This window comes from Columba livia, chromosome 4, assembly GCF_036013475.1.
Source record: "Columba livia isolate bColLiv1 breed racing homer chromosome 4, bColLiv1.pat.W.v2, whole genome shotgun sequence".
Classification (NCBI taxonomy): Eukaryota; Metazoa; Chordata; class Aves; order Columbiformes; family Columbidae; genus Columba; species Columba livia.
The window spans coordinates 73382670-73402985 of NC_088605.1; the positions used below are offsets into that span (position 1 = coordinate 73382670).

Below are 20316 nucleotides of genomic sequence, written 5' to 3' on the forward strand. Positions count from 1 at the left end.
GCCCCTGCTCTAGTAATTGCTGCAGTGGCTCTAGTTGGTGGGAGAACTTGTAAAAATACTGAAAATATGGGTTAAGAAACTTTCTAAGTTTTTAAGTTAGATGAGTATAGGTAAAACAACTGCCTTGTGTTAGGATTAGGAATCTAGAGTGCAGCTATGTAGGTACAAAAAGTGAAGGGGAACAGCTGAGTGTTGTCAGTCTAACTGAATTTTTAAAGAGAAGTTACCATGTAGCATATGCTGACACATACCTCATGAATAATTTAGGGTGTGGACAGGGGAGAGGGCAGCCAGCTGTACCTTCTGAGCCAGCTGCAGCAAACTGATAAGCTCTTGTAGAAGAGCTGTGCTGGGAGGAAGTAGCTGTAATCATAGTTTGTGGTGACAAGATTATGGGTCATTGCCGGGAAGCTGGAAGGATAAACAGCCGATCGGCATCCTTGGTGTGAAGAGAACACAACAAAACAGAAGGGGGCTTGACAAGTCTCCAAACTGCCACCAAGATGGTCACTAAACAATGAGCGACTCTTTGCAGTCGTGTTAAGCTGTCCGCTGTTAACTGCCGAAGCAGGAGATGGCAGAAGGAAGCTTGGCCATGCCCTTCTGTCCTCTTGAGTAAACCTGCATGGCTGTGACCACGTATGGATGACTCCAAAGTGAATATAAAGGAAAAATTATTTATCAGCTTGATAGGCATATTGAACCACTTTATCAGACTAAATTGCCTATTTAAATAGTTCTAAGTATGTTTTGGTGTGATTGAAATTCATCAGGGCATAGTTCCAGGCCTTTAAAAATGTATTTGTCATTATAACCACTGCTGATAAACTGTATTCAAAAAGTTGAGAGAACCAACAGAATAGAACCTTTATTGACAGCTAAGTTTTCAAGATGGTTTTACATATTAAACCTTGTAAGTGCTTAATAACCTTTTGGAGTCTTAACAGCTTCCTGTGGTGAAGAAGCCTTTTTTAGGGAGAGCCATACCTGTGGAATTGATTGCCAAATGCTGTTTATTTTGCTAGTATGCAGTTAGTGCCAAAAACTTGGGTAGCTGTTCACTCTTTAACTCGCTAACAAAACTTTAAATACCTTCAGAATAATGTGACACTTCTTCAAAATATTCTATAGACATCAAAATGCATGCTGAATATTTATATACAATGGTTTAACTGAATTTATAGTGTACCTTTCATCTTTCAGATCTGTACTAGTTTAGTCTAGCTGAAGATCTGTGCACTTGCTGAAACAATCTTAGCGGATTACAGGCGGTGATCTCTTATGTTCGTGGGATCCTTTCTCACAGGCTGCTGTTACCTTTGTGCCGATCTGCAGTCCTCGTGGTGAGAAAACAGAGCTCTTTCATGGAACTGACACTTCTAGCAGCTACCAAAGGTACAGGCAATAATTTGAGTCACAGATGGTTTGGGTGCACTAGGCCGAGAATTTAGCTGTGAACAAAATGAGTGTGATTAGTATCTTAACGTAGCCACTCCCTGAAGAGGTCAGGGCCCTTCTTTCACCAAGGATGAGCTGAAAACAAGGTTCTTTTCAGATTCCTAGGGCTATTTGTTATGTTTCTAGCCATAATATTGCAACAGGCTCCCCAAGGTAGTGGTCATGGCACTGAGGCCCTTCAGAGTTGAAGGAGCATCTGAATGATAATATTAGTCATATCATTTAGTTTTAGGTAGTCCTGTGAGTATCAAGGAGTTGGACTTGATGATCCTTATGGGTCCCTTCCAATTTGAGATATTCTGTGATCCTTTTAGTACTCCTGCTGCAATAGTTTTTCCTTTTTGTTGCAATGAGAATCGAACATGTATCTTTTTTACAGGTTAGTCTGTATAAAGTAGTATTTTTAGTGCTGTTTATGTACCAAGGCATTTGGAAAAAAAAGAAAAGAGCCCATATTAAAGTATGTCTGCTTGGTGAACATGCACGAGTCCATTCTGTAACTCTTACTCATGGGCTGTTTGTGCTAGTGCAGTGAGTGATGCAGCATCCTGGACTGCATGAGGATGTAGTTCTGTTACACAGGGGTTTGCACTGGAAGTTTTTATCTTTTGTAGGTAGGCACTTATGCTGTTGTGTAAGTGGGGCTTGAGTCAATTCAGTGAGGACTTCATTAAGAATTCTGGCAATTCTTGTGGGTGCTGAAACAATCATTAAGCTTTCAGGAGGTGAAAAAAAGCACCTCTGGAGTATGCACTTTTTATTTTGAATATTCTCTGGCCCTTGCATTGGGGTCCCTTTTGCAGAAATGAATGGACACTAAAGGTCTGAGAAGCAGAGCTCTGACCTGCCCCAGCGGCTTGTCTGGAGTGACTGAGCCAGAAAAAGAAATGCAGCTCCCCAGGTGTTTTGGCAACTCCAAATCCATTTAAGTTTACTCACCCAATTTATCAGCTCTATATACATTTTTATTGACATTCTCATAATAGTCACCTGCACAGAAAACATTCATTAAAACAGTAGGCTGGATATATGTTCCATATTTAGCGTAATCTGTTTGGTATGTCCTGCACTCAGCTGGCGAAGTGCCAAGAGAAGTACACAGTAAGACTTGATGCAGCCTCTCAGACTTCTGTCATGGGAGAAACAATTTGTTACCTGTGATACCCATGTTTTAAGGGATCTCATTTTAGATGTTTAGGGACGAGTCATACATTGTATTGTAGTCACAGACTACTGTCTAGTTTTAGACCTTTAAGAAAGGCTAAGCAAAGCTGTTTTGTAACATCCCTGTATGTACTACTGATTTCCTCTAAGTGCTAGAGAATCCGTTTGGATTCTAGATGTGTTTTAAGCAAGCTTTAATTGAGAGGTCATGAGGAGCTTGGGCAGCACCATTCCTAGTCTTAAAACAAGACAAAGGGTAAATGACAGTGGTCAGCGTTAATAATCTTATAAACAGAGGAGGATTGTTTCAAAATATTTGTATATTGAAGAGAATAAAAGCTATGGGAATTCCACCTTCGAAATAACTTGTCTTTAGAAATCTGGTCGTGCTGGCTTTTAAGACCCCTTATGCTTTTTGTGTCTGTACTATGGGAAGTGCTGACCTGAAACCTAAATCCTGTGGTTTGAGCCCATCTCAAACCAAGATGTTATGTAGAGGTATGGATACAGGCTTTTGCCCTGGCATACCTGATGACGTTTAAGGGTATGTTCAAGGTATTGTCTACCTTTCTGCTTATGTAATTTTAAAATTACCTATTTTTTTTTGCTTTTTTTCCACTCCATATAGCATTCACCTGGAGCAGCAGCTTCCCTTCCACATACTTATTTTTAATTACTCGTGATTATTGGTGTTGAGTAATTTTGTTTGCTAAAGGAATCCCCTTGCAATGACCTACAGACTCTACAATAATTAAGAAACTCTAGGCCTACCACTTCAGATTGTGATTTTGTATTTTGCTCATTGATAACCTAGTGCAACGTGCTCTTTAGTCATGTATTTATAGCGTCCTTATCTAAAAGCAATGTTACTTTATTTCCTCATTTTATTTTTAACATCCATTCTGGACATTTCAAGATAAATACAGAATAATGCCTGAAATGTGTTCTTTCTGTCTGCCCTTAACAAATCTGTAGCAGGAGGGCTCCGTGCACTATATTGCCTTTATGCCAGCCCAGGAAGTAACTATTTTGCATAGCAGTTGTATGTTTTGCAGAGGCTGTATGTTTTGAGGAGCTGTAGGACTTTGATACAGATTTGCTGTGCTGTCTGAAGACATTTACAGCCATGCAAACACCAATTTTACACCGGTATTTGTCAAACATGTCTGCACTGATACTGCTGCATCTCTGCAAAACTCCCCAAAGTAGATGGTCATTTAAGATGGTCATTTAGTTGTGTGCACACAAGTCCTGTTTTGCTTCAGAGGTGGGAACCTTCAGCAGAAGAATGGTACAGGGTGGACAGGTGGGGGCAGTAATATCTTGAAGTACTGCAGCCAAATCTGTGAGAACCTGCTTGTGCAAAACCTTTGCGTGAACTCATTGAAAGTGAATTTGAAAGAGAAAACAGCAGCGTGTCGCGATGATAGAGATTGTGTAGCAATGGGAAACAGAAGACTTCTGGATTAACATGGCAGCTTCGATGGAATGACTCTGAATTTATTCTAATAGCCAAAGAACATGGTTTTGCCTTCAGCTTTTTGTCTTAGGTGATAAAGAATATCTGCTTGCAGTATTGTAAAGAATTGTAGTAACCTCCTAAATTTGTGGCATTTCAGAAAGAAATGGAATATGGTACACAGTAAAAGAAAGCCACACATAAGATCTTGCTTTGCTTGAGATTTTGAAAGATGAAACCACAGGCTTTAAGACTCTATCTTTAAATGGTAAAAATGCCATTTGTGTAAAAATACCTTCAAACAAACAAAAAACAAACCTTAAAACTGAGACATGAAAATGAGACATGATTTAACTTAATTACAAGCCTTGAACAGGGAAACAGTGTGTTCTCAGAATACTTAATTACAGCATTGTTTGTAGGTCGGGGTTTTGTGTGTGTCGCTCCACTCAGTCTTCAGCAGAAAGAATAAAAGGCAAAGAAAACACGGAAGTACAGTAAACATCTTGAAATGCAGTTTCCTTCTTACTGGGAAGCTACCACATGACTTACTGAAAACGCTTTATTAAAAAAAACAAAGTGCCAGCTTGCAGTTGTTCTTTGGTAGCATTAAAACTTAATTCTCTGTAAATCTGCTTCTCGAGAAATAATATACTACAAGGTAGCACTCAAGCAGCACTACATTGTTTAAATGCTTTTAGTGTTGAGTGAATTTAAGGAAAAATTCACCGAATTGTTTGATTGTCCTCAATGTATTACTCTTTGGCAGATGAGGGCAGAAATGGAACGAAGCTTTCTATTATTAACGTATGATGATTTTACAGTCTGAACTTTTAAAGGTGAGAAGATATTAATTCTGACTGAAGTCTAGAACATGCAAGGGCAGTTGGGGTAACTCAGCGTTCTATGATTATAGTCTTTTTTTGCCAATCTCACTAAAAGACGGCTGGGAGTTGAACTGAAATGGGGTTTGCATTTCAGTTAGTCAATAGATTGAATGTGGGTTACTCAGTCTTAAAAATACACACAGTAACTGCTCCAACAGCTGAATTTCTGCACAGACTTCTGCTGCCAAACAGCATGGGTCCCAGCCATCTCTTTTTGAAGCTGGTAGCAGAGATTTTATTTATTTACTTTTTAGAGGGACAAAAAGAGCATCAGCTACTGTTTCTCTCCTTTTGGACCAGTATTTCTCAGAACTGTGCCCCCCATGCTCTCACAGGTGAAAAATATTGTGCACTTTATATGGTATATGAATGGAAAGACTGGCTTTTTATTTCATATTGAAACAAAGGCTTGTCAGCTCAGAAGGATTTGGATCAAAATATAAAGGCATACTGTCCATGTTCTGTAATGTTTTAAACACCTACCTGGAGTGGATTCTGTACTGAATTAGGTGTGTGAAAGCTCTGCTATCCCTATTCTTACATTCTATGTTTCATACCAGGAGCAGCACCATGGTTTTGTGTGTCACACTTTATTTTTCTGTTTTGGTATATGAAATGTATTACGTTGTTAAAGTAATTAACTCTTTAGCATCTCAAGGTGTTTTATGCATTCTTTCCTTCTCTAATTTTACAATCTGAAGAAAAGCAAACCAAGTGCTTTCTAATCTGCTCGCAGCCAAGCAGGAATACAGGGAATCTAGTCTTGAAGTTCTTCACTTGTTTTCTGTCACAACCTTCGGAAGGTATGTGGGCTGGTCACTCTTGCAATTGTGTAAGTCTGAGCACTTTTCTATGTAGTGAAATGAGATTCAGAGGATTGCACAACTGTTTTCCACCACTTCCAGCTCGCTGAAGTGCAACCGTGCCATGGTGTAGAACATCTCCTTGCCTTTTGCTGCTTCTACTGAGCCATTTAAGAACTTCTTGCTTTAATTCCTGGTTTTAGGCTGTGAATGAAGGGATTAAGCTAGTGCCAGCATGCAGGAAAGCTCCAGTGTGGCTTGGAAACCCTACTTCAGGTTCTTCAGAGCTGCCCCTTCTGCTCCTTTGCAGATGCACATACTCAATTCTTTTAAACAAAATCTACAGCAACAGTGCTGGCACTGCTTTATGAGAAACTAGAGTACTTATTTTATGAGATGTTCATGATGTTTGTTCTGGTTTTATAAGCCTCTATAATTTTATGGGATAAAGGTAGAAGCCTGAGGCCATTTAAAAATCTCATTATGAGGGACCCAACACCCAAAGTTTTCCTGTGCGGTGTTGTCACAGCTCTTCCTTGTTCCTCTGCCTTTGCTGCAGTTTTTCTAGAGCTCTGAATTTGCTACAGCGAGGAGCTCCGTAACCTTATACTGCTCCTACCAGCAGTGTCCCACTCTGCCTCTTTTTGGAGGAAAACAAAACAAAACCACAAAAACAAACCAACACCACTTTTTTTTTTTTTTTTTTTTTTTCATTCTTCTGTTGATGTGTGTCCCTGCTCTGTAAGCCTTTCTGTCCTTGTGTGCTTGAAGAGCCGCTCGGGCGGAGGGTTGTGCAGGAGCCCATTCCCCGCTGTAGGCGGAGAGAGGGCGGGAAGGGACGGCGGCCCCTCGCCCGCTCTCAGGGGGAAGCCGCGCTCCCGCTGACTGGAAATCCTCCCCGGAACCGCGCTGGCTCGTCCCCAGCAGCGCCATCTTCCCTCCTCCCCCTACAGCTGGGCCCTGGAGCGGCCTCCTAACCCTGAGGAGCCGTTAGCGGGTGGCGGGAGGAGGCGCCCGCCCCGCCCTCACCCCCACCAGCCGTTGACGACCCGAAGCGCCGCCCCCGCGCTCTAGGACGCGGTTCCGCGGCGATGAGGGGCCGGCCGGCTCGCTCCTCCGCCATGGGCCTGGCGGCGCCGCTGCTGTTGCTGCTGCTGGCGGCGGCTGCGGGCCGGGCCGGGGCTGAGGTGCACAGCCTGCGGGGGAGCTGGCGGCTGCGCAACGGGAACGGCTCGGTGGTGCTGCCGGGGGAGGTGCCGGGCTGCGTGCACACCGCGCTGCACCGCCGGGGCCTCATCCAGGTACGGTACTCTGCCCGGCTCCGCTCGGCCTCGGTGGGCCAAGAGAGCCCGCGTACCCGCCGTGCCGCTCCGGAAGAGCCACGAAGATGGTGGAGTGGAGCATCTCCCGTGTGAGGAAAGGCTGAGGGAGCTGGGGCTCTGGAGCTGGACAAGAGGAGACTGAGGGGTGACCTCATTAATGTTTATAAATATGTAAAGAGTGAGTGTCAGGAGGATGGAGCCATGCTCTTCTCAGCGACAACCAGTGATAGGACAAGGGGCAGTGGGTACAAAGTGGAACACAGGAGGTTCCACTTAAATATGAGAGGAAACTTCTTCTCAGTGAGGGTGGCAGAGCCTGGCCCAGGCTGCCCAGGGAGGTTGTGGAGTCTCCTTCTCTGCAGACATTCCAACCCGCCTGGACACCTTCCTGTGTAACCTCATCTGGGTGTTCCTGCTCCATGGGGGGATTGCACTGGATAAGCTTTCCAGGTCCCTTCCGATCCCTGACATTCTGTGAGTGGGCAGCCTGCCACAAAGGGAAGAAAAATGACCCCCCATGTGAGATCTTCAGCAGCACAGTTAGAGACAGCCCTCTCTCCCCAAGAACAGTGCTCTGTCCCACTGCCAGTTTTGCTGGCATTGCCAGTGCAACAGCCAGACTTCGTTTCCTTAGCCCCTCCAGAGGCAAAGGATTTGGTGGCTGCAGTATCCTCAGGGGGATGGGTAACTGGAGGTTACCCACGGCAGAGCAGTCCCACATTTGGCCAGGGATACAAATGCCAGCCCATGAGATTCTGTGGTTTTGACACAGAACCAAGGTGCTGACACCAGATGCCGACAATATCATCACAGCATGCAAGTCATGTTTACCTACAGTATTACCACAAAAGAATGAAAAGCGAAACCCAACCTGTTAAAGTTTGGCTTGATGCAAGAAGTCTAGGGATTCCAGGCATTTCAATTCATTAAAAATCCTTTCCACACGTGCAGGGCACATCAGAACAGTTGTGCTGCTTAAGGGAAGTATACTCTGAAACATGAGTATAAAACTTACATTTAGAAGACTAGTTACTGCCTTAATGCTTCTAAGCAGCTTTACTGCTTCTGTTTACTGTTGTCTCGTTTAGTTTTTCGTTTTTTTGGAAACTGGAAGAAATGATCAAAACTGCCATTGCAGATTGGCAGCAAAGTACCCTTATATCAGTGTATGCTGCTTGTCACTCAGACCTGTCAAGAACCATGACTCTTAACTGGGTCATTGTTAAAATAAGATGCCTTTTTAAAAGGAGATATGTGGAAAATGGAATGTGTGCCTAGAACAAGGGAAAAAAATACAGTGAAGTTACCAAAATAATCTATAAAACTGATAAATACACTTCCGTACTAGAAAACGCGAAGTACTGTCATATGTTGTCTGATTATATCAGATATATCTATATATTCACTGTGGGTCCAATGTTGCATTTGTTGTACAGCATTCATTTTAAAAATACATTTTGGATGTGTGCATTTTATATTTTCTATTTAATTTTTATTCTTCAAATTATTATCCGGCTCTGCTCCGACTACAGTTAGAGCGGTATAAGGAGAAAGCGGCACCACTTCAGGCAGGATAATTTTCGCATTATTCTGTGTTGGCATAGGTTGCGAATCCCAGTAATAATAATAGATTCCAAAGAGTGTCATTGCCAGATGAAAGAGATAGTAAACATTGGAGAAGACACTAAGAAAGGATAAGCTGAGCGACGACGGTCTGTTGTTTCAACATCTGTGTGCTTAGTGACAAGACATTTTGAACATATACAATTAAGGTTTTAAAATGGCTTTTCTGAAGTTCTAAAAAGTGCAGTGGGCAGGTAGACTATATATGGAAGATCAGTGAAGAGATCTGTGCTGCTTTCTCCCATGCAGAAGTGCATCAGATAAACTGAGCGTCTCAGATGTTCAGCTGTGCTGGGAGGTGTTGCTGTAAGAAGTGTGACTAATCATTCAGGAGAAACTCTGACCAATGCACTGACTCCCACAAGACAGTGACGTAGTGAAAGACTCACATTTAACTACTCACATTAAGTACTCTTACGAAGTGAGAAAATGTGATTGCTGGTTTAGCCGCATTGCTGGAAATTGACTTGTAATTTTAGTCATCTGAAGCAGCAGTGTAATGTTTGGATGTGAGGCTGTAATCGTGAAACTCTCACGTGCCTGGGCAGGATCCCGAGCATGCACAGAGGCACGAAAGCTTAGTCAGCCTGCTGGCCAGCTGTATGGCTCTTGCTAATAGGTAGATGAATACTTGGCTAATTAAATCGATGAGGGTTGCTTGTGGACACTTAGAACATGTTTACGTGAATACAAGTATGAACTTGCTCCAGACACGTGCTGATATGGCTGGATATGAACCTGCTGTGGTCTGGAAATTGTTGCTGAATCCGCAGGGTTAGAATTAGTACGCTCTGCAGAGGAGCTGAGTTAACCAAAATACTCCACTAGTGTGGTTGCTTGACCTCTGGACTAGACCCGGCTGGTGCCTGGCTAGGTCCAAGCTCAGAACGTGCTGACTTGTTTCTATACATACGTGTTTATAAGTAACTTAAGATCAACTTAAACCCCTTACTCGGTTTGGCAAAACTCACTTTACAGAAAGAAGCATTCACGCAAATATTTGCACTAGGACAATGAAATTATTTTAAAATCAGATTTTTGTTTAAAAGATAGAACGGAGAGCGTGGCAAAATATGGGGGCAGCTTTAGCAGATGTCCAGTCTCTCACAGATGGTGTTAAATGTAATCAGTCCCTGCTGCTGTAGTTGTAGCATTCTAAAAAGCAGCAAACCTGGGTTGTTCGAAGAGAGTCAGTGACATCATTTGTTATTGCAATGCGTGGCTTTGTGCTGCAAAGTGTGGCTCAGCTGTTTGTCCTGGGGTTTCGTCATTGCAGTGAAAATGCTTATGACCAAATGTTTTCCAACGCAGGTGTGGTGCCTAAAATCATGTTCCTATATTCCTATTTATACAAAAGGATGCACGCAGCCTGAATTTGAGAGGCATAGAGGACTGGTTGCTGTTTCTTCAGTGCTCATTATCTCTGGAAATCAGTCCTTTTTGGGGTTGTGTCAAGTGTGGAATTAGGAGTTTTATTATAGCTGCTTTGAGTATTGTTTTTCCGTTTGCTCCTTTTGCTCTTGCAGTGGATTTTTGTTCATCCCACTGAAAATGTTGCAAGACCAGCAATCCCAAAGCTTACTGCTTGTAATCAAAAGTGAAGATTGGCCTGAAAAGCCGTACCAGGCAACAGAACAAAGCTGGTGGCAACTAAATTATTCTGGATAGCAGTGACCTAGTGAAATCTATGTGCTGTTTTTCTGTGATTTGAAAACAGCAAATAGCAGTGCATCCTTTGCTTCTGTATCCTTGGGAATTTTTCATGGGTTAGCACCCAAACCAGAAATTGAAAACATGTCGAAGAGCCTGCTCCAACAATGTAGCTTAGTGGGCATCTCACAAACAAGGGAAAGAATGGCAGCAAGAACAAGCCGCTGGATATGAAGTCTGCAAAATGTGACTTAGATTGCAAGAGTAGGCTGCAAGCAGCTTATCAGCATGTGGTTCCTTTCAAATTTAGGTCGATGCACTAACTGTTTTTGCCCAGGGGTGCTCTAGCTAATTGCATGCTCGTAGCCTTTAAACTGCTGTACAGGCCATACCTTTGAATTGGAAGATATCTCTCTGACACTGACAGTTTATTACTCATCTCGCTGGATCCTCTTAGCATTCATTCTGGAGATGTCTTTACTCTTTGGGTTATAAAATATACATTGGGTGAACACATCTTTCTGAATGCACCAAAAGCACATATCTTAGAAAATGCTCTTGGGAAAGATACTTCCAGGTTTCCTACTGAAGTATTATTTTCTTCAATTTTTCACCTATGTAGTTCAAATGGTGCATTAAGTGTGATAAAAGCTCTAAGGGTAGGAGATACCATCAGAGTGTGCATTCAGCTGGGTTGTTTTAATAACATTTCATTAGGACTCCATGCCTCTTACTGCTATTCACATGTACAATTTAAAAGAAGACATGAGAAATGCACATAAACAAGAGTAATAGTCACTTGAATAAAGTTAGTGCAAAGCTTGGGCATAAGCACAGACATTTTGCAAATTTGCAGCGAATCTTTTGCTAACCCTACATATATGGAAAAAGAAGATTTGCAGAAACCATATTGTCTGGAGATTTAGTTTTTAACCACTGTCAGTGTAGTATTTTCTTTCAGGCACAGTTCTGATAAGCAATATGTATCAGCAGGTAAGTTGTGCATTAAATCTTTGTGCTAGAATTAGTTGTCCTTTAGCATGTACTGTCCAAGTACTGCATGATGCCATTTCTGCTGGCCCATGACTCCTATAAAATTTCAGTTCTGATGAATATGGCTATTGTAGCTGGGTTTTCTCATCTGACAGCCATTTGCATTCATATAGAAAAGCTGTTTTGTCTGATTAGCTGTCACTTTGATTTGTAAAGAACTATTAAGGGGGGTCTGCAACTGCGATACTAATATAGGGGCTGGATAACACCACAGTTTCTGTCCTGTTATTCAACAAGGGCATGCACTCGACACAGGACATTACAGTGTTCATGGTCACACTTGGATATCAAAATAGATTGGAAGACATAGAAACTTACGCATCTCGAGTGACATTTCTTCACTTCTGTGACACAGTGTATATTTTTTGTGACTTGTTCTGTATTCATATACAATATGCTGTTGCATATTTTCTGACACTTCATTGTAACTTAGATTTTGTAGAGCAAGCCAGGTAACAATTGCATTTGGTATCGTATGGTTCTAACAGCTTAAATGGCATTCATTGATTAAATAGTTGATTAAGATAAATATTTTGTTTTCCATTAAAACCTGCTCTGCTGAGTTATATGAACATATGTGGAAGCATTCAAAGCCTTAGTGGAACTTAGGATGAATATTAAAGCGCACTCAAGTTTATCTTTCAAAAGCTTGTGAAGTTAAAATAGATAAAATTGATACGAGCCTGTTAAATACATCAGAGTATTCAAAGAATGTTGGGTGATGGGTATCAATATCTTGTTAATGAACTCTTTAGTAGTGTTTGGTTCTGTTTGGCTGTAACATATCTTGAGCAGAAGGTGACATTCAGTTTACTGCTTTGTTAGAATAACTGCTGAAAATGAATCACTTTAGGATGGACTTCCAAAACTCTTGTTCCAAGAATACGGTCCATTCATCACTACTGTTAGTTCAGCTTGACTTCAAGCTGTAAATATGTGAAATCGGGCTTGCTGAAAATTGTATAAATGTCCTGCCAAGGAGTGTGTGGACATAGGTAAGTATCTTAACTATTTAGCTCCCAGTCTGAAGTTGGCAACAGCAAAACCATTAAACTGTAAATCGTGAAACATCACTTGCAAGTTTTATTTTGATAACCTGTTGTGTCAGCAGAATTTTCTTATGCTGCACATCATCAGCAAAGTTGATCTATGAGAGAAGAGCATGCAAGGCAATTTCAAGTTAGATCATAACAAAAGTAGGATAAAGCAAAGGAATCTGATTTTTTGTTCCTGTTATCACAGTTCATTTTATTACTCGTTGATTTTCCTCCTGGATTCAGCTGAGTCTGTCTAGTGTCGCTCGGGTGGTTGCGCCGGGCTCCCTTGGACTCCTGGCTACGTGGGGGCCTAAAGCTGGACCTTCCAGGCCCGGGGTGCGCCTGGCACAGCTTTCTTACATGGACATTGAGCCTCACTTCTGATGTGTTCACGTCTCATCCGTTTCCTGCTTAACAGGAGAAGCTCTTAGCTTGTATGACTTTCCAGTGTCCCCCTAAAATCATTACAAGGAGGAGCTTCCACCCAGCCACTTGGCAGTGCCTTCAGTTCAGTGCTGCCAGTGCTTTTGAAATCCTGCTCATGTCCTGTTATCCCAACTGGAAATTGCTTCCTTTTGATGCTCTGAAGCAGGGCTTTTTACCTCGTCTCAGCAGGTGATTTGCTACTTGCTCACAGCATTGGAGTTGGGAGCAGAGAACAAACAGGCAGGGAGCTTGAGTGGTTCTGAATTTTTACCCAAATTGCAGGAAAACGCAAGGCTGTCATGTTTGGTGGGATCTAAAAATAGCTGAATCCACCCCTGTGACTTGCTTCCAGGAGCATGTTGAGGCGATGAATGTGAAATATATTTAATACACGTGCAGTCTATTTCCTACCATCTTTCCAATTCTCCCAGTGCCCTTAAGGATTTTAAATGTCTTTATTTTTTTTTTCCCCATCCAGTTTTCTGAAATAAAAATTTAATTTTAATGTGAGCTGCTTTAAATTCTGTTTCAGATAAATCCAAACAATATGACTTCTATAGGTACATCTTCCAGCACTCAAACCAGTTGCATTTAATAATGAAAAAGTCAATAATCTTGCAAGTGTATTGGAGAAGTAATTTTCCTTTCTTACAGGACTTGTGGTCATGCATTTTTCCTGAATTGTCTTAAAAGCATTGCTTGAACATTGCCACATGACTGATTCTACACCAAGCAACATTTGTCATACTTTAACCAGCATTTAGCAGTTTTCCTGTGTGATATGAAGCTGTTTTTCTAGTTATGTAGCTATGATATCAGTAAGCTATTAAGGTTTATATGAAGGTACACAGAACTAGGGGTTTCCCATCTAAAAAGGCAGATGCCTGTGGGGAAGATACAGTATTCTTATGAGTCACAAGGGGCTAATTAGCTCTTCTATGACATGCAGTTTAGCAATCAAGGCATTTCTTGAAGGCTTTAGGCTGATAGAGAAAGAAGCAAGTCCTTTCAGGAAGGAGGATCTGCAGTGTGCTCTGAGGAGACCCAAACGAGCAGCTCTGTTGGTAATTGCTGCCTCTGCTGAACCATTCCTACATTCCTGTCTGCTGCTAGAACACCTTGTGTTCTTCAGACACAGGTCTTTCTTCATTAACACCTCAGTATCCCTGCTTTTGCGGGAGAAAGTGCAGGTTTCTTTTATGCGGCGTCTTGATCTTCGACGAGGCACCGATGTCGACTGTTTACCACTAACCAAATTGGTTTTGACTTTGCAGTCTGCTGTTGATAGTGCATTTGCAACTTGCATCTTATGCCTTTTCATAAATATTTCCACATACAAGTGGCAATGATTGAAATTTAACATGCACATTTTCCAAAGCAGAACCTAAAATAAAATAGTTTAGAATGTTAAAGCAAGACAGTTGTTAAAAGTGTGGGGTTTTTTTAAGGACATATTGTGGGTTCTCATGGTCTCTGATGATTTGAGGTTTGCCTTTCTTTGTCTCAATACAGTAATCTTAATGGAGTTTATTTTATGAGCCTAAATTTTGCATTTTAGTATGCATTTATTAGCCTTAAATTTTATATCATATTAAAAGTCTAAGATACATTCCACAAAACATTTTGCATATAAAAGTAATGATATGGATATCTTAAAATTCAGGGATTGTTCTGCTAAGTTCATGATTATTTTCAGAGAATACACTGTATTACCAATACAGAGGTCACAGTTTTACTGAAGTGACAAGACCTTTTCTTTCTTGACTCTTATTCCCTTGTAGTAAGAAATTGGATGGATAGAGCATAACGTGTAGAGGCAAGGTGACAACTTTCCCTCTCTGTGGGCTCAATGAATGATGCTTATATTGTTGTGGGACTACAGAAGGGACTATGCTGATGAGGACAGTCACTTAGATGGTATGATTAGGTGTGCTAGTACTGTAAAACACTCATCTCAAAGGGAACCTTAATGCAGCTACGCTTTCTCTTAGCTGGGTTTGAGTCATGTAGTGCCAAAGAGGTTGGTCTTTGTTTTTGAAAAGCAGTTCAGCTGTGCAGGTGCTGAAGAGGACTGAACTGAGCTGGCAGTCAGAGACACAGATACCTGCACTCTGAGCCGTCTGCCACGGGGATGTTACACCATGTATTTCTGCTGCCTTTGAATCAGGTGCAAGGTGGTGAGTTATCAGGTCCACATACCTGATTCCTATAGCCTAGGTGAGGAACACTGTGACCCGTCCTAAGGTAATCAGTACAGCATGAAGCCAAAAAGGTCGAGGACATAGCCTAGACCAGCTGTGCCTTTCATTCTTCCTGGGTAGTGTGGCTGAAGGGAAAAGACCACATTTGGTATAAATGCAGCATTTTTCTCAAAAGCAGTCATTTCATTTTATACAGCAAACGAAATCATATTGCTGCTTCTCTTTCTCTCTTTCTTCAAATATAAGAATTTAAGTCAGCCTTACCACATCAAGACTAGTTGACACAAAACAACTGGAATATTTGCAATTATTTTGAACTGTAGAGATTTGTTCACTGCTGTCCCTAGAGGCCTAAAATGCTGTTTCTTTGTCTCTTAAAATCCTATTAGTCTTACTTTCTCCATCATTATGAAGGTGATCATATTTCTGTTCCTCTCATTAAGTCACAAGCTGTCTTGGCTTTTTTTTTTTTTTAATTTCCAGCCAAGTCATTTCTAATATAAAAACAAACCCTGTTCCCTCTAGTTTAAGTATGAATGATTATAGCAAACAGGTTTTGACCTGTGTAGGTAAAGTCAAATATTACCAAAGCTTTGCTTTCACATATTATTTCAAAGGTGAGAAGGAATATCAGGACTAACTAAATAAGGTGGGTTTTGCATTTGCAGACTGTCCGAAATAAGAAGTGCTCATCTAATGGATATTACGATGCATTTCATGTAGTAACACTATTACTAAATAAGTCTTGTCATTTTCTTTTTCTTGGTGTTATTAGGATCCATACTATAGATTTAATGATGTGATGTACAGATGGATCTCACTGGATAACTGGACTTACAGCAGGACGTTCAAATCTCCTTTTGATATCAGGTATGCAGTAAGGATATGTCTAAAATAGTTCTGTGCCATCTTTCATGCAGAATTGCAAGTTAATCCATCAGCTCAAAATCTGCGTAATACTTTTGTGTCTAATAAAACAAATAATGCAATAATGTACAGCTGCAAAGCTGTTGCTAAAGAACACTTCGGTTGTTGCTTTTTCCTATTTTTTTTTTAATTGTTAAAAATTACTTACGAATTACCAGCTGAGGAAGGATGATACTCAGGGTATCTGGAAGCCAACCTGTCCGATATCTGGTGGGTATGTGAACATGCTGTGTGGCAGACTTGAGCCACTGCAGCTGTCATCTTTATTTGACACACACTAAGTCAAATGATTTTAGAGGTAGTTGATGCAAATGCTGCCAAAGATAACTGTGATACACGTGTTTATAGTGTCTGTCTCCTGTGTGGTGTTAACTCCAGGTATTCTAACAGGTTTTTATGTGTATGTTACATTCTACAGAAAGTGGCAGAAAGTGAACTTGGTTTTCGAGGGAGTAGATACGGTAGCACAGATCCTGATCAACAATATCACTCTTGGGAGAACAGACAACATGTTCAACAGATATGTAAGTAATGTGTTTGTTTCTGAAGGTGCTTCTGTTTTTTCTTCAAAGCATTTTTGTTGAACACTTTTTTGAGCACTTCCAGTGCATTCAACTGCACATAAAAATAGGTGCTTGGACGTAGAAAGTGTTGCCCTGAGGACTGCATGTGTAATCAGATAACTGTTAGGAAGAGAAGTGTATTTACCTTTCCAGCAGCGACAGAGTCAGATTTAGAGGTGAACATGTCGCTCTAAATGAGCGGGCACATGCAAGAGGATCAATTCAGCTAATAGTGTAAGTCTTGCTTCTTGGGATCTGTCACAGCTCTAAGGAAATGTAAGCTTAAATCTGTTATATTAGCTGTAAATCTCCTTACTGATTGGTATTAGAATGGTTTACATGTGAATACTGAAATAAAAATGCACATGTTGCAAAGCCTTTGTGTTTCCATGTTGTTTTTTTTTTTAATATAGGTTTTTTATTTTTAACATTGGGCTTTCGGTAACATTGGCTTGCATTTTTGAGCTTAGCCTGTATCAGCATGAGAGTACTCATCATGGAACAATCTTGAGAGTGGCAAAAACATTCCAACTAATTTTATAGCTTCACAATATAAAATTATTCTGGCTACTAGCAGAAGAGACAATCCTTGCTTTTCTCTTAGAATCAAAAAAAAGGAGAGGTTAAAGGAAGAATGTTAGTGGAATAACTGAATTACAAAGGAAATCTGGTGTCTTCATATCTCAGTGTTTACCGTTCTGGCAGGTTTTATTGCAGAGGTACTGGCCTGAGACATGAGAGCTAGTTTCTGCCACCTGGGTCTGTGTGACCTGGGACAAATCACATCATTTCTCTGTCACTTAGTTTTACCATCAGTCAAATAAGAAATGTCTTAGAGCTTTTATGCAATTGTAATGATTTGCTATTTAGAGAGTATCTAAAGGGTTGCCAGTAGCAGGCTCTGTAGAATCGGGAAGCGATATTATTTTGCCCTTATTTCTGCAACTTCATTCTGTCTGAGATTGTAACAGTGAAATGGCCTTCACTGTAAAAGCAGAGTGTACAGTATTAGATTGTGTCTAGGATTACTGTGACCCAGACTTGTGCTTTGCTGACCTGTTTCACATGGCAACGACATCTGCAGGAAGGACTCTGTGAAGGCTCTGTAAGGGGGATACTATTTACTTTGTAATTTTCTGCCGTACTCTACAGATGTAAGTGATGCTGTAGCTGGGCTGCCCACAAGTTGGAAAAAATTGCCAAGACTTGGCTTGTCACAAATGAACATCTGTGAAGAAGAGATGGGTATTAGCCATTGGAAACATATTAGCTTGATAGTACAGGATAATTCTGAAACCGAACATTTGCAGGGGATTTTGTGGGCCAGTGAGGAAGCCTCCAAATGCTTCATTTGGTGCTGGTATAGGATGCGTATCCATACATTTTGCGGATGAGAGTGCAGCTGGCATGAAATACAGCTTTGCAGCATTCACACAAAAGGCAGCTTAGTGCTTTGTGCTAGCTAAGCTGGCGGCACAGAGTTGGAAGGACTCCTGTATAGACCAGCTTTCTGAGTTGGAACAAGGTGTCTTTCTAAAGATGCAGAGGAGTTCTGAATGACGAAGGAAGGTAAAGATTGTCTTGCCGTCCTTATCCTTCAAGCACTTCTGTGTGCAAGCAGAGTGCTGCAGCCTGCGGTGGGGGCTCAGTATGGGGAAAGTGGTTTGTCCAGAAACATCTGCTTGTATCTAGAATGTTACTGTGTCTTCTCTTTTTTTCAGCTTAAGAAGTAGCTTCTCTTTTCCTTCAAAACCAGGGCCTGTTCAGACTGTACTTCAAAAGCCTTTGAATAATATATGTATGGTATTAAAATCCCAATGTAACATTGATTATAAATCTCATAAATAAATGTCAGCACTGTAATGATTTTGTTCTGTTTTCTTGACCTAGAGCTTTGATATTACCAGTGTGATCCAGGAGGTCAATTTTGTTGAAGTCCATTTCTTGTCAGCCGTTTCATATGCAGCAGAGCAGAGCAGATGTCACAAAGCGTACAGCGTCCCCCCGGCGTGCCCTCCACCTGTGCAGAAAGGAGAGTGCCACGTTAATTTCATCAGGAAGGTAGGGGCAGAATTGTCTGTCTGTGGCTTTAGGCTTGGAAAGAGGAATGCACCATGTGCTTTCCTTACAGATGTATTCTGAAACCTGCAATGTCATTTTATAAGTAGGGCATATTTTTCATTGCAGCTTTCTTCCTCTGTCCCCCCTAGAAACCTGTAATCTATCATGTCAATAATACAAGAGGCATAAGAAGGCCGGGCTTCATATCTAGGCGATAAGAATGTTTAAAAGGCTGTTTTCATTAAGGAGTCAGTAAGGAGACTTGCTGCTAAGAGAGCAGGATAGCATTGGGAAATGTATAATCGTTACATTTTGATCCACTGGGTGGGTTGAGCAATATATGCTGACAATAGACTTCACACTTGCAAATACCAGTGTATATTGCCAGGGCTGTAAAAATCTCAGCCAAGCAGCTTTGTGAGTGTTTGCTGTTGCTCATGTGCTGTGCTATTTAAACTGGCAGCTCTGACATGTCCCGAGGAGTGTTATCCAACAGAGGACCTGTTCTCATCTTATTATGGTGTTGTGAAATGTGACTTAAAAGTACAATGTTCTGTGAAAACAACAACGTAATATACAGTGAATGAAGCTCAGAAACTCTGATATGGCTTCATTGCTGTTTAAACTTCTCAGGGCAAACTGCCATTTGAGTAGCATCTCATGTATTTCTGATAGCTTTGCAGCAGATAGAGAAAATGGCCAGGTGATTTTATTTTGGACTTTCTCTTTTTGGGTGTTTTTTGCATGTTTTTATCCGCTTGAATGCCATTCTTGTTCATTATTTTAAATCTTTTTAATGTTTAGACCCTCCTCAAAAAAAAAAAAGGGTAGAATCTTGTTAGTCTAAACCTGGATGTAATTTCCTATCAAATTTGCTAATGGAAACATGGACTTCATGTCCTGGGGAGATGCTTCAGTATTAAGATGTTGTCGTTATTATTACCTGCTGCTACTTTTGTTTTCACTACATTTTAGAAGGTTGATTAATTCTTCTGAGTCCACTGTGTGTCTTAAAAATCAGTGCAGGGAGGAGCTTGGAAGGAAGAAAGCACTTAAACACCTGTATTCTTATTTATAGAGCAAAAACATCCAGGAATGATTTTATGCTTTACTGAACTATACCTTTAAATCCGTAAGAAAATGCCCTAGTGCTTTTCCTCAAAGGAGTTGTCTGACTGTACTTGGAAGCTGCTCCAGACATTTCCAGAAACATCTTTAGGTCCGTATATATGGCAACAACCACACTGATGTCACATTTAAAAGTAAACAAACATACTGTCTTAAAGTAATGGAGAGCTGTTTGCACATTTTAGGTTCAGTATTAAGTGCAGTAAACATATCTAAATCTTAAGAGGAATTTGTGGCGAAATGCAGTGGTAAGATACTTGAGTGATACAAGCGTATTGTTCTTATGCCATACTGTTTCTGATAGCAGTCTCTGCAGTATTACCAGTGAAACGTGACAGTCTGTCAGCGGTTTGTTTATTTGTTATAAAGGGAAAATTACTTTCAATCTGACTTGTTTTCTAAGAATGCGTTGTCCCTGATTTTACACTCGAAATAGGTACAGTGCTCGCTTCCTGGAAGGCTCTTTTGCAACTTGATAGGCAGGCAGGCGGACTCCAGCGATGCAAGGGATAGGTCAGACTTGTGCAATGTGGTTTGCCAAAATTAGTATGCCT

At 41.0% G+C, this 20316-nt stretch overlaps 1 protein-coding gene across 14 annotated transcripts in view; it reads left to right on the top strand.

The window, feature by feature from the left end:
• The first annotated feature begins 6503 nt into the window (after window positions 1-6503).
• Window positions 6504-20316, top strand: part of MANBA (mannosidase beta) — a 55013-nt gene continuing 41200 nt past the window's right edge. For 11 of the 14 annotated variants that reach the window (XM_065062832.1, XM_065062839.1, XM_065062829.1 and 8 more), the window contains exons 1-4: window positions 6512-7072; window positions 15859-15953; window positions 16429-16534; window positions 18464-18634. In XM_065062832.1, coding sequence (XP_064918904.1) covers window positions 6863-7072; window positions 15859-15953; window positions 16429-16534; window positions 18464-18634 — 582 coding nt within the window. In that variant the 5' untranslated portion in view covers window positions 6512-6862. The other 3 variants (XM_065062842.1, XM_065062840.1, XM_065062841.1) reach the window with 3 other exon arrangements.